Source organism: Anolis sagrei, chromosome 2 (assembly GCF_037176765.1).
Source record: "Anolis sagrei isolate rAnoSag1 chromosome 2, rAnoSag1.mat, whole genome shotgun sequence".
Lineage (NCBI taxonomy): Eukaryota > Metazoa > Chordata > Lepidosauria > Squamata > Dactyloidae > Anolis > Anolis sagrei.
The window spans coordinates 52,866,411-52,880,457 of NC_090022.1; the positions used below are offsets into that span (position 1 = coordinate 52,866,411).

The 14,047-nt window shown below is 36.8% G+C and overlaps 1 protein-coding gene across 1 annotated transcript in view; it reads right to left on the bottom strand.

Annotated features, from left to right (window-relative positions):
• Positions 1-2,068: 2,068 nt before the first annotated feature.
• Positions 2,069-14,047, bottom strand: part of LOC132765615 (uncharacterized) — a 30,914-nt gene continuing 18,935 nt past the window's right edge. Inside the window, exons 9-14 of the mRNA XM_067463503.1 lie at positions 11,142-11,215; positions 9,497-9,571; positions 8,282-8,414; positions 6,477-6,631; positions 4,719-4,783; positions 2,069-2,161 (exon numbers count right to left, since the gene is read on the bottom strand). Coding sequence (XP_067319604.1) covers positions 2,152-2,161; positions 4,719-4,783; positions 6,477-6,631; positions 8,282-8,414; positions 9,497-9,571; positions 11,142-11,215 — 512 coding nt within the window. The 3' untranslated portion in view covers positions 2,069-2,151. The remainder of the gene's footprint in view (positions 2,162-4,718; positions 4,784-6,476; positions 6,632-8,281; positions 8,415-9,496; positions 9,572-11,141; positions 11,216-14,047) is intronic.

Sequence of the window (14,047 nt, forward strand, 5' to 3'; positions counted from 1 at the left end):
CAACGACAACACTTAGAACTCCAGTATCTGGAACAGAAATGTTCAAGACATTAGTTAGTTATATCAACCCTGTCCTGTAGCAATACTAGTTCTACAGCTTCAGCCTTACGTGCAGTGTAAAACTACCCATGGTATCTGCATTGTTCTTCAGTGTGCAGAACATATGTTTAAGGGTCCATAATGGCTTCTATCCCCAAACTGCAGCTTCTGCACCACCTTTTCTTGAGTTGATCTCAGTCAGATGTAATGTAGATCTAGGATTTTTCAGCTTTGGGTCCAAATTGCAATTAGGGGAAGTTGTCATGGCTGCATCCCAGAGGTATCGGAGACAGCATGAGTACAACAAACATAAAAAAGTATCATAGTCTGTACAGTCTGCTTAATTCTCTGTAAGTCTTGATTCAATAGTCTTGATTCCATGTGACAGTTTACAAAGAGTAGAGCAAGTAACATGCAATAACATTCAACATTCAAAATGCAATCCTTAAGATCTGGATACACAGTAATGAAACTAAACTGAGCCCTCATCTGAATAGGATTTTTGACAAAGCCATCAAGCTAATCAAATATACCTAATATTTCAGAGTAACGCAATGGGAAACCACCTCTGCATGTTTCCATGTCTAAAACAATCCTATGAAATTCACAGGATTCCAATAAGTCAAAAGGTGGTTTGAAAGCATAAACATACAAACACAATGAAGCAGGATGAAAAATGCTTTCTGCCCTTACCCTGAATGTGTAAATTCTCAATTCATCGCACTACAATTTCGTTTAATCTCTATTTAAAAACATTTCAGGAGAGGTCCACCAGATTCTTCTTAACACCTGAGTTACCTTTGTCTGTATCTTATAGTCCATGTTTATACTATCTATGGAAGAAACATTTCTATAGAACCAGAAATGTCAGTGTCAAGGATAAACAAAAATGATTTATTTATTTCAAACATTTTTACACTGCCCTTCTCAACCCTTGAGGGGGGACTCAGGGTGGTTTACACCGGCAACAATTTGATGCCAATGCACAACACACAACATTACTATTATTAATTTCAAGAAAGACATAGTAGTTTTGATATTTCTTCTGTTCAGATATTTTGGAGAAATATTCTACTTAATGACTGTCAATAGTATCAATTAATTTAGAGCAGGCATGTCCAAAGTCGGGCCTGGGGGCCAATTGCGGCCCATGTTCAAATTTCCAGTCACCTGCTACCTCTGTTAAAAAATCAACAATATATGGCCCAGCAGTACTGTTGACCACAGTATAAAATACATACAAAAAGCTATTTTATATTTTACCAGAAGATGATCAAAACCACAGTTTTGAATATGCAGTCTTTTCAATCCATGTATCATTTGCTTTTTTGTTTTTCAAGTGACAATCAAATAAGGTCTTGTAAACCCGACAAATTAAATATTAAAATCAAATTTGGTCTAGTAACTCCTTTTTCCATTTGTATTTTTGATCTGAGTATAAAATTAAAATAATGAAAAAAATGGCCTTTTTGTTTTTTGATATCTGATTCAAAATCAAACAATTTTGTTTTTTGCATTTTTGATGGTTAATTAAAAAAAGAAAAGAACATGTGATACACTGATTCATTTGGCCCTCAATGTTTTGTACTTCTGAATAAGATAACTGTTCATGTTATTTTCCTGTTCACGTGTTTGAATTTAGAAGTTAAGGCGAGCATTTAATAGTGAATAAGACGTAATCTTTCAATTGAACCTAGATATGTTTCTTCAGACATATTTTTTTCTTCATTTTATGTGGACTTCAAATAGGAAAGGCAGAGTGATGTTTATAAAAACCTGTTTAGATTTATTTGTGTTGTCTGTGAAGAAATAAAAAATTGCAAAATTTCATAAAATGGTTCATTTGCATTAATGTTAATGGTTCAAAGAATGTCAGACTGACTGGAAAAACAGTTTTGTATAAAATTAATATATATAGACAAACTTCTTTTTACCTCTAGCCAAGCAAGGAGCAATTCAAATAAACTTGTAAAAATCCAGAGTATGATTTTGTTTAACAACGCAAAATGAGTACCTTTGGTGCTGGAAATTTCTTTGTACGTTTTGGTGTCTGCATTTTTTTCAAACCCAGTTTTTCCATTCTGTGGAGATTTTTCCGCATGCGCTCCGTGGCTACAGGTTTCTAAACATACCACACACACATGTTATATATTATATTGCATAATAATATGTATTTCAAATATATTGGAATTTCTCTCATCTCCTCAGGCAGCAAGGCCCTGTGCTTGTGCTCCTGTTTTGCCTCTTTCCAACTCTAACCGTTGAAATATGCTCTTCTTCTCTGGCTTCTAGATGGAAGGGAGGCCTCAATGGGATCAAAGGGTGGCAGTGGTGGCACCACTTCCCTTAGTGGTGGTGGCAGCCCTGGAGCAGCCCTGCCACATCGGGGAGCCCTTTTGCTCATTCTGCTGAGTGAGATCCAGAACTTCTGCCCCAAGTCCTGCTCTAATAGCACCATTGCTTGTAAGAAGTGCAATACTAAAAGTGAGTCAGGAATCAGTACACATCCCCACTGAAGCTCCCTCATAATATAGCCCTATTAAAGGGCAATGTGGCTCAATAACCGAGGAGAACATTATTTGGACAATATTATACATGGAGAATAAGAACAGATCACAGCCAGAAAACCATGGCTTTGGCCACAGGAGACAATCTGCAATAGCAGATAACATTCATACATCTTGTACCAATACCATTCTAAAGATCAACAAAAGCACTTCAGAATTCAACTGGTGTATTTTTGCTACTATTGGAAGTTAGTGTATTTAACCTCTCCAAATCTCTTTATCTAGGAATTAGTTGAACAAATATAAATAAACCTTTGACAACGCCTTCATATCCTTAACTTTCAAGGGTGTGGCTTTTTCTTCAGGAGGAGAGCTCCATGTAGCAAACTAATAATTAAAATAGAGAACCAAAAACCATGCTCACATTATACAATGGGCTATATGGTAAAGTGCTCTACAAATCTCTGATCAGTAACCCCTGAAGTGTGCTGCTCTAACTGTGCAATGAATAGCAACCTATCCACCATAACAACGTTCTTAACTACCTCTTCATTGCAAAGTTAATATATGTACATTTAATTCTATGCCACAGTTGTGATACCTGACTTAAAAGTAATACAAAGGAGATAGAACAACCTTTCCAACCATTAAATCACCTGAATTGCAGTAAAGTGGACAAATATATAAATATGGAAATTCACAGGGCTTGCAGACCAATGTCTTCAGGATAGATCTCCCACCCACTAGTTTCCCATAATCCATGTAGAGTTAGCATTCATATAAAACCAGGCATAGGCCTAAGTCCTTGATGAGAAGAACTAAGGATTCTACAATTGGTGTGCTACATCTGCTAAACAGGTATGTGCATAACCAGCTGTAGTTTTAGTATACCTATAGTTTGAAATGAAGATTTTGATGTCAGAAACACAACATGCATCTGTGCAGTCCACCTAATATTTTTTCAAAACAACTTTTGAATTCGACAGTTTCTCTCAAAATTGCTTTCACTGATGGATCCACAAAGTAAGAAATGATTTAAAATCAAAGTAAGTGCAGCATTTCTTATTTATTTACTTCCTGTGGGGACAAGGCAGCTAGCAACCACACAATTTGGTCAAAGCTAAAAACGAAGTGAATAAAAACATTAAAACAATTGAATAGCACTGTGGATTTAAGTTAAAATGCAATAAAAATTCATTTAAAACTCCCAATCCCCACCCCCATCTCAGAATTCCACTCATAACCTCCCTAGCTGTGTGCCTTTCATCCTCCCCTAAACGCCTGCAGGCACAGAAATGTCTTTAGCAGCTTGCAGAAAGCCAGCAGGGTTGGGGCCATCCTGGCCTCTCTTGGGAAGAAGTTCCACAGTCTGGGAGCAGCCACCAAAAAGGCCCGCTTCCATGTTCTTCACAATGCACATTGCCCTGCCACCCTTTCCCCCATCATATGGGGAAAAGTAGAGGAAAATGTGAGTACCTCCGTTGGAGCTGTCCAAAATACACTTTTCTTCCTGTAGTGGTGGAGACAGCGTCTTCTGGCACTTCAACCCCACTTTGGGAGGAAATGTGGGTGTGGGTCTGCTATGTGTCATGTGATGGTGCATGGCAGTACCTTGTCCTTGCCAAGAAACAAAGCAGCAAAGTGAGGCAAAAATGCCCTGTGTTAAGAGGTGGCAGATGTCGCATTTTCCAAAAATAACCTTTCCCCAATTTCCAATGAACTCTTTTTAATTATTACTCAGGAGTAATGGCCAAATGTTAAATTATTTTAGCAACATTACATTACTTAAGCATTAACACCATTTGCTTTTATTGCTAACATTTCTCTTTCTTTGCTTGATTTCTATTATTCTGGAAACAATTGCTGTGTTTCTTGGTGGTACCAAGGTAGCTATTTCATAGTATGACACAACAGAGATACATAGAGTCCTAGAATGGAACATTTCATTTGGGGAAAAACTGGGTTAATTTAAACTGGCTTTGAAAGTGGGAATGAAAAGTCATTGGTAGTACCGAGAGTTCTTTGTAAATATTTCAGTGTTGGTAAATCATGTCAATCTCCAAAATAAAATTGGTTTGTACTAATCTGGAACTTTCATAGATTTTTTTTAATCTGGGGAAACTTTTCATTATAAAACCAATATAATTTAAATATTTTTAACATCAGTGTTACCTTGACACTCCCGATTTCTCTTTTTGTACTACGACGTTTTCCTTCTTTTTTATAAAAATCAGCATCTATAAAAAAATAAAAGCCTCTCATGCATCATAAATCATGAAAAACAAAGACTAAATCTGTGCAAACCATTTATCTGTTAGTTGTAGTTTATACACAGATGTACTGTTTTCACAACAGTGATATTTTATATTTCATACTAAGGGTGAGTTTACATAGACAAGAAAAAGTGGCTGACCCCACAGTGTTCACCAACTTCTACTGAGTATTGAATTTTCTTGCTTTGCTTCAACTTAGCAAATTTGACAAATTTGGGGGGATACTCTGAAGCTTGTTGGAAACAATGGAGTGTTCCAGCACTCCATAGCAGTCTGGGCAACTGTATCAGGTACGATTCAGCTTGGCTCAAAGTACAGAGGGACACCATGTCATCACTTTTTCCCTGCACGTAACAGCACATGGGAATTGGGTTGCTTATTTGGGAATGGCAGCGGTACCATGGAGGATAAGATCATGGTTGAGTGACGAGGGACTCGGGGTGGCTTACATGGGGACCAGCATACAACAGAATTTACAAGCTAAGACACAATTAAAAACATAATAACATATAACATGATATAAACAATCTTATTAAAACAATTAAAACCAGCAAAGTATAAAACATCATATAATATATCAGAACAACCTCAACAACCAGTGACGAGGAATATGGTAGGCATGCACAAGTCTTGGCCCTTCCCTCTCCAATCCCATATATTGTGGATTATCTGCCCTAATGCTTTGTATGTGATTTTCCTGCTTCTTGGAAGGGGGTTGGACTGAATAGCTTACGAGGTCTCTTCCCTGATTCTATGATTCTATGATATTCTGGGTTATATGGCTGTGTGGAAGGGCCTCTGGTCTTAATCATCACAACTGTTGGGGAGAGAACATGAGTAGGTATGCTAATGGTCAAAATCAAATCAATGTCTGCTTCTAAAAGAATATTTGTAAATATCTAAAGATAAATTGAGAAAATAAAATTAAAATAACTGTCTTGAATACCTGCATCTGATATTGTCTCTGAGATCTCTAATATTGGCTCTGATATCTCTATTTTGTTCAAACTAGTGGCACTCCTTTGTGTTATTTCCAATAGTTCTGAAGATGTTTCTCCGCTGATTAGATGCTGTTTTTCACTGAGGATTTCTGGTAATCGCTCCAAAGCAGGTGCTTCAATTTCTGCCTCAGAAATCTTAAGAATCATTAAAGCAGTATTGTATTTCCTGAGAAGAGTATAGCACCATCTTGTACTTCAACTATATCACCTCATACGTGTGTGCGTGTATATGTGTACACACACACACAAATACACACACACACACACACAAATAGAATTTTGTAATATCAAACTTGTAGAAATATCTCCAGATAAATCAGAAATCATGGACTAGATCCAGTGTTTAATAAACCAGAATAAGCTATAAAGATTAGCCATAGTTTTGTCATTTAGAAAATCAGCATCCAAAAGAAAAACACTTTAACTAATCTGGTCACATTTGTGACTATAGAAAAGAAAGAAAAATAGTAAAAGTGGGAAAGGAAACAGGGAGTCTGGGGGAGGGGGGAAAGTGGGTAAAAAGACTATATAAAGGAGAAATTAGAAAATGAGCAATAATGGGAAAACAATGAATAGGCCCTCACAGCCACGGTGCTCCCACTGAACAAGAGAGGTCTGTTAAAGGCAGCCACTCATATATAAGGCTTCATACTGACCTGTTCCTCAGGTTGTGCTCCTCTCCTAGGCTCTTCATGGATTACAGATGAACACGGAGAGACCCCAAAGAAAGGTATTTCCCAATCTGTAGGTGTGGCAGATTTTGGCTCAGGCACATATTTCCTATCCTCTGTTACTATCATTTTTCTAGACACTGGGGGGAGAAAAGCACTATCATTTTAATGAAATCCCTCACTTCTCTGGTCCACCATCTTAATGCACATGGGTAGAACTCCTGGTTGGTGTGTTCCAACTAGAGTAGATCTGTCATTCAACCAGAATGCATAGGTATATATTTGATTGAATGGGTCTACTCTAGTCACACTAACACTCTTACGTCTTAGAAATGCCTTTGAGGCAGTGGAATGAGGCAATAATAGAATAGTCCCTCAGTTCTTGTGGTTTTTTTCGGGCTATATGGCCATGTTCTAGAGGCATTTCTCCTGACGTTTCGCCTGCATCTATGGCAAGCTTCCTCAGAGGTGAGGTCTGCTGGAGCTGGGAAATGTCAGGAGAAATGCCTCTAGAACATGGCCATATAGCCCGAAAAAACCCACAAGAACTGAGTGATTCCGGCCATGAAAGCCTTCGACAATACAATAATAAAATAGTATCCTGAGATGTTTTTTTAAGCAACTGATTTTAAGTGATATAAGTGATTTTAATGTTTGTGTATATTTATACTTTTATGTCCCGGCATTGAATGTTTGCCATGTATATGTTGTGCTCTGCCCTGAGTTGCCTGCGTGGTGAGAAGGGCAGAATATAAATGTTTAAAATAAATAAATAAATGCAATGAATTAAGCAGCTCAATACATTCCTCTTTTGTTTAATGGAATAAAAAGGGAGTGGAGGAATGTGTTCATAGCTTTCTCATCCAAACAGTAGGAGACCCGGGTGGCGCAATGGGTTAAACCCTTGTGCTGGCAGGACTGCTGACCGAAAGGACGGTGGTTCAGATCCGGGGAACGGGGTGAGCTCCCATCAGTCAGCTCTAGCTTCTCATGCAGGGACATGAGAGAAGCCTCCCACAGGATGATAAAACATCTGGGCATCCCCTGGGCAACGTCCTTGAACACAGCCAATTTTCTCACACCAGAAGTGACTTGCAGTTTCCCAAGTTGCTCCTGACATGAAAAAAAATCCTACCAGTGGGAACTGGGCATATTATGAGAAAAGGGTACAATTATTTTCAACTTGCTGTCATGCCAAAATCCAAGAGGCTGTTGCTCTGAGCCTGTAAGACCTAAGCAGGGCTACTGATGATAGGGTGACTTGGAGGTCTCTCATCCATAGGTTTACTATAAGTTGAAGTTGACTTGATAGCAATGAATAACAGTGAAGTCATTTATACAAGGGTGGTAAAAAAATCAAAACATCCGGGCATCCCCTGGGCAACGTCGTTGCAGATGGCCAATTCTCTCACACCAGAAGCTCCTTACATGTATATATATATATATATATATATATATGTGTGTGTGTGTGTGTGTGTGTGTGTGTGTGTGTGTGTTTGTGAGAGAGAGAGAGAGTGTGTGTGTGTGTTAGCTACCAGCTTGTTTCAGTCAAGGTGGCTATCTTAGTGTAAACAAATCTGTCTTTAATAAATGAGCCAGAAAACATAAGAGCAAACCAAAAAGTGAGTTTAAGATCAACATTCTTGGGATAAAAGAGAGAGCACGCTTAGTGTCTTTTTTTTTTAAATACCGTAAACAGCAACAAAAAGCCCATGAGATGATGAGACATCTTGCTTCAAATTCTATGATACTCAGCTTTGTTTAGTTAAAAGAATCTTTAAAACAATTACTTTCAACTTTATCTTGTTCTTCTAAATTGGAGGGTCCCCCTTGGATCAGAAAATCAAACATTTTCAGGGAACCTTCTGAAGTGCAGGGAGAACAGTAGATTTCTGAAGGAGCTATGGGTAATCTCCAAGATGGCTAATAGATAAAAGTCAGAAGAAAATAAAGAATTGATGTGTATTTAAGACTGTAAATTAATTAAATTGTTTTAGTTGCTAACTTATCTATTTTTAAAACTGAATAGTCAACCAATTAAATGTAAATAAGTCTGGATATAACTTAAACAGAATAGATACCATTCTGAGGTACTGGATGATACTTTGTTTCTTAAATGATACAATACCGCTTTACAGTAAAGACCCATGTTTTAGTCATAGCTAGAAATGTATCTTTTTCATTTCCTGTTCAGGTAACTTTTAAAACACTAAAATAAACATACTTTCAAAAATATACAAAATTGATACTTTCATCTCAGGCCTTTAAAGGTTTACCTGTTTTGATCAAAGAATAACATTTCATGTTTATATGTCTATGAATTAATAAAGCCATAATGTTTATTGATTATCTATCACTTTTGAACTGCACTCTTCCTTCATGCAACTTGGAGAAGAAATTATGAGGTTATCACATTTTATCCGTAAAACACTGTGGATAACTATGGAAGGAAAGTATCTTATTTTCAGTTTCATGGGTCACTGTATTTATGTTATCTTTAAAGAGGAAAGTATCCATCTGCATAAGAAATACAAGGTAAACACTCTTTTTGCACATATATTTTATATTGCTATGTATAATTTTCTATCTGTATAAAACTATTGGTGCCAAGCCCGTAGCCGGGGGGGGGGGGGGGGGGGGGGGGGCGGAGGGGACTTCCCCCCCCCCCCGAAATTCTCAGGGTGGTTTGTGAGAAGGCCTTACTGATACATTATTTAAACTCTTATGCTCATTCATATCATGATCTGATCACCATGCTCAATATATCCCATATGCATGGAGGTATTGGGGTAATGATACAAAAGGTTTGCTAGGGTAGATCCTGAGCCCCCCAATCAAACTCACCCCCCCCCTTTGAATCAAAATCCTGGCTACGGGCCTGATTGGTGCAATTTCATTCATTCATTCTTGTTGGTCAAAGCCAAGGTTTTGTTGACTGGATCACACTGGTCACATTCACTGTGTGGAGGATGTTTCCTTACACTGCAAGTTCTTTATAACCTAACCTTTTCTTTCTTCTTACGTAAAAACTGCAACTCTGATGTAAAGTCTTCAGTGAAGGCAAACCCCTTGTAAGGTTCCTAGAAAACAGTAAAGATATTTAAGAAAATATTGATTTTTTTTGGCCATATTGTGCATGACTTTCTAGCTATAAGGAATTGGTATTATATAATTTAGACTTTTAAAATTTATAATGTCATTTATTTATTTACTTTATTTATATCCAACCTTGCTCTACCTCTGAGGGGACACACGGCAGCTAAAGATATGCAACAATTCTATGCCTTAAGAATAATATACCATTAAAATACATTACAATTAAAATGAAAATCAAATACATTAAAACATTATAAAGTATTACTATCACAATAAAACCACTCAATCCACAAATATTCAATGTATACCTACTCAGTAGCAGGTTCCATTGAATTAAACTGGACTAAGTATCAGAGAACTAGTTACAGTATTACAGCCCTGTAAAATTAAGAGGACTGTACCATTAAATCAGTATTTCTTTCTAGAATGTGAAATTTGATCCTACATAAAAATTAATTCTAAGTATGTAAAAAAGCACCATAGTCTTTGTATACAATAAAAGTGCATATATGTATGTATGTATGTGTTTTCCAAGATGGCTCCTACATCTAGAGAGCCCTGTGACTCCCGCCAACAATGGATCTGTTCAAAACTGGCACATAAGACACATAAGTTCACCTACATCGAAAAAGCCATATCATGTGCACCAATGATGGATCTTGATCAAACTTAGCACACATAACCATCATAACCTACTTAAAATAGTGGTAGGGTTTCAGTAGGGATTGACACAGGATGATGAGAAATGTAGCTCCCAGATCTGAACACCTGTGTGTATCCTACATCTAGAGAACCATGTGTATATCTAATGGGACCATTCATAAAATCCAGAACCAAACAATGTCTTTTTCTAATACTTATCATTACAAAACACCTAACCTGAGCATTGTGGGTATCTAAAGTCATTATCTATACTTGAGATCATAGCTGTGACCTGGAATTTTAAAATAATGTGTGTGGTTATTCATCCTGTTCAGATTTGTAGTTGCACAATGCAAAGCTTCAAAAAAAAACTAATTAATGAATAAGTTAGGTCTCTCTGTGCCAATTTTTGTAAAACAGGGACACCAAAGAAATAGGATTAGAATTACTGGGCTTTTCAGTCCTTCAGTTATTACTGTATGGTTAATTCGATGATGCCATCAGTCTGAGATCTGCACACCAAAACATCTAATAAAGAGTAAGAATATCTATATTTTTTGTATGACAAAGTTGGAGCCAAGGAAGGAAATGATAAAAGACAGAAAAGATACAGAATAGTGTCAGGTCAACAGGTAGACAAGCACACTGTGTATAATACATGAGAGCCAGGCAGACATTCCAGAAAAAAAATATTGCTGTAGATGAGTCCTTAGTCTAGTTTTAAAGCAATCCTAAAATCAGAAATTCCTTGAGGAACCGTTGCACTACTGGGCATGTAACAGAAGGTGGCAGACTTCGCAGCAGATATTTGATGCAACTCATTTTAATAGTTCATGCCTATGAGGACAAAATGCTGTATTCAGATTTGTTTTGGTCATAAAGTTTAAAATGTAATGGCAAGACAGAATGTACCAGATATGATGCCATCTCAATGGATTTAGACACATCAATGTTTTCCAGAAGTGGACTTTCAAAAATAAAGGATTCTGGAAGAGATCAAAAGGGCAGAATTTATAGATTATCATTCATATTAAAAGATCATATTATGGTGAACTGATTATGATAAAACTATATTTTATTTATTATTTTTACACAGCATGCTGTTTTTTTAAAAAAAAAATCAAAGAAATCAGATGTGTTTCTTTCTTTATCACAGTACTACTATTTTTCAGTGCTTTGTCAAAAGGAACACTTTCTTGATACCTTATCCCATGAAATAATGTATCATTATGAATTAATGCAGAAACATATTTGCAACTTATATTTTCTCATGTGGGGATGAGAGAAGTTCAATTCCTACTCAAATAATAAAATTTCTTTTGTTGGTTTCACCTATGGGCTATTATTACATCTGATTTCACTGATTATAGTGAATAGAAAATAAAATTTGCAAACTCATTTCAGATTTTGGATAGGATGGCAAATCTGATTTGTGGTCACAGTGACTAGTACCATGGGATTTGTATGCCAACCTGTATTAGAAATTGGTAAGAAATTTGGTGTTGCAAAAGATCAAATATGTATTTTTGACAGTGGCTTCTCTTTTGTAAATTACACAGAGGGCATTAAAAAAACCAGCAAAATGAATAACCAACAATTGGGATATTTACAAATCTCAGGTTATCCATATAAAATGTTTGCACTCTTTAAATGAATGCAAAATGATACCAACTTTTTACTAGTAACACTTTGTATACAGTTGGTGCAATTGATTTATTCACTTAACATACATTCAACCTTTCTTGCTGTATGGGAATTGCAGTTATTAATGTTTCGTTAAAGCAGCATATATTGTTCTTATGTATGATGGGTAATAGTTCCCAAATTTTACTGGAGTAGGGGTGTTCATCTAATGATAATGATAAGGTTGAACTGGTCATGGACCGTAATAAAGTGAACTTGACTTGATGTGACTAATGATAAGGTGTAATAGTAAGGTGTATTACATTATTTACTTTAAAATTGGTTGAGCTGGTCCTGCTGCATTTCACACCCTTCCTCCTCATCCTACACAGGTCTTCTCATTAGCTCCTGACTGGGAGTCAGCTGAATTCTTGGCTGAGTGCTAGATGATTCCTAACTTTCTTGAACCCACTCCTTTTATGGCTAGGTTTGGTAACATTTTGTACATGAATATGCAGTGGGCCATTGGTGTCAACTGGAGTTTGATCCCTTGGATACCAAAATCTGTAGATCATAGAATCATAGAGTTGGAAGAGACCTCATGGGCCATCCAGTCCAACCCCCTGCCAAGAAGCAAGAATATTGCATTTAAATCACCCATGACAGATGGCCATCCAGCCTCTGTTTAAAAGCTTCCAAAGAAGCAGCCTCCACCACACTCCAGGGCAGAGAGTTCCACTGCTGAACAGTTCTCACAGTCAGGAAGTTCTTCCTCATGTTCAGATGGAATCTCCTTTCTTGTAGTTTGAGATGCTCTAAATCCATTATATATCATAGCAGAACAAAATGTTGCCCCTGATATAAAATGGCAAAATCAATCATTTCTTTTTTGTTTTTTTGTTCTTGGGAATATTCTGAATCTATGGATTGTTGAATTCACAGATACAGATAAAATATAAATCAATATTACTTTACAAATTCTACTCTGCAAAAATTAAAAAAGAGAATTGAACGCCATTGTCAAAATAATGGCTAAAATTTAAAACATATTTAGAATAGAAATTACTTATAAATATAAAATACAGCACACATACTACTGCTAAGAAAATTCATATCCCAAACTTCTAGATAAACAAAAAAAAACCTGTTCACCTGTTGGTGAAAGATATCCAATTGGACCTTCTATGGAATGGATGGGAACAGCCACAGAGAAGGCTCCTTCCCATGTCCCCCTAAAAGTGCCTATGAAAGTGGTGGGATCTTAAAACTCATGCTGGATTTTATAGGGAGATATGGTCTTTCAGATGATCCCTTCCATTCCCACACCCACCCTTTTCCTGTTCCCCAAATAGCATTCAGTCAGCATTCTGTAACTACAAAAAATGCACAAAGATAATTGGACTATTTTAGGTTTTGTACAAGTGTTTTTTTCTCCTAAATATTTTTTGTTTTTATTTCTGCAAAGACTGGAATTACCAGAAGTGCAATTATATCTCTCTGTTATGTACAGATAGTATTTTTTACATATATTTTGCATGCATGGAGAATAAGTTCCACTATTAGTAGGCAGGACAATTTGCATTGGTATAAATTATAAAATAAGATTGAGGTGTTAAATAAATTTCAAATTAGTGTGTCTAAGACTGCAACCATCTACAAAATACAATGAAGTATGTTTCAGAATAAAAAGGAAATATCACTCTGTGCGTACAAAATATTTCATAGAAATTCAATTAATGTTCTTAGAATATGTCCCAGACTAATCAGAGAGTCCATTTGTGTTTTGTAAACATGGGGACTGGACTTGTGAGTTATCAACTTCCTTTCATGAGAGACATGCTGTGTCACATGTTCTCCTGGCCAGTCAATCAGAGGCCGAACCATCCATATTGGGACTGGGTCCCAAGGTAGACTGAACCGAATAAATTCTTCTCTGATCCTCCAGAGGGAGACTGGGTCACATTGCCAGCAATTCTCATTGAGTGATCTTGCCATCCTCTCTTGATTATACTCTTGCATGTGGGGAAATTTGCAATTGTACTTAGATCTGCATGTAACTATATGGCGAATCTGCTCTTTCTCCTTGCCATAACTCTTTGTGGCTTTGGTATTGGGACAGATCACGTTTTGGAACGGGAGATCTTTCCTTTGGGTACATCTTCTCCATTCTGGAGATCCCCCTTAAAGGATCCTGG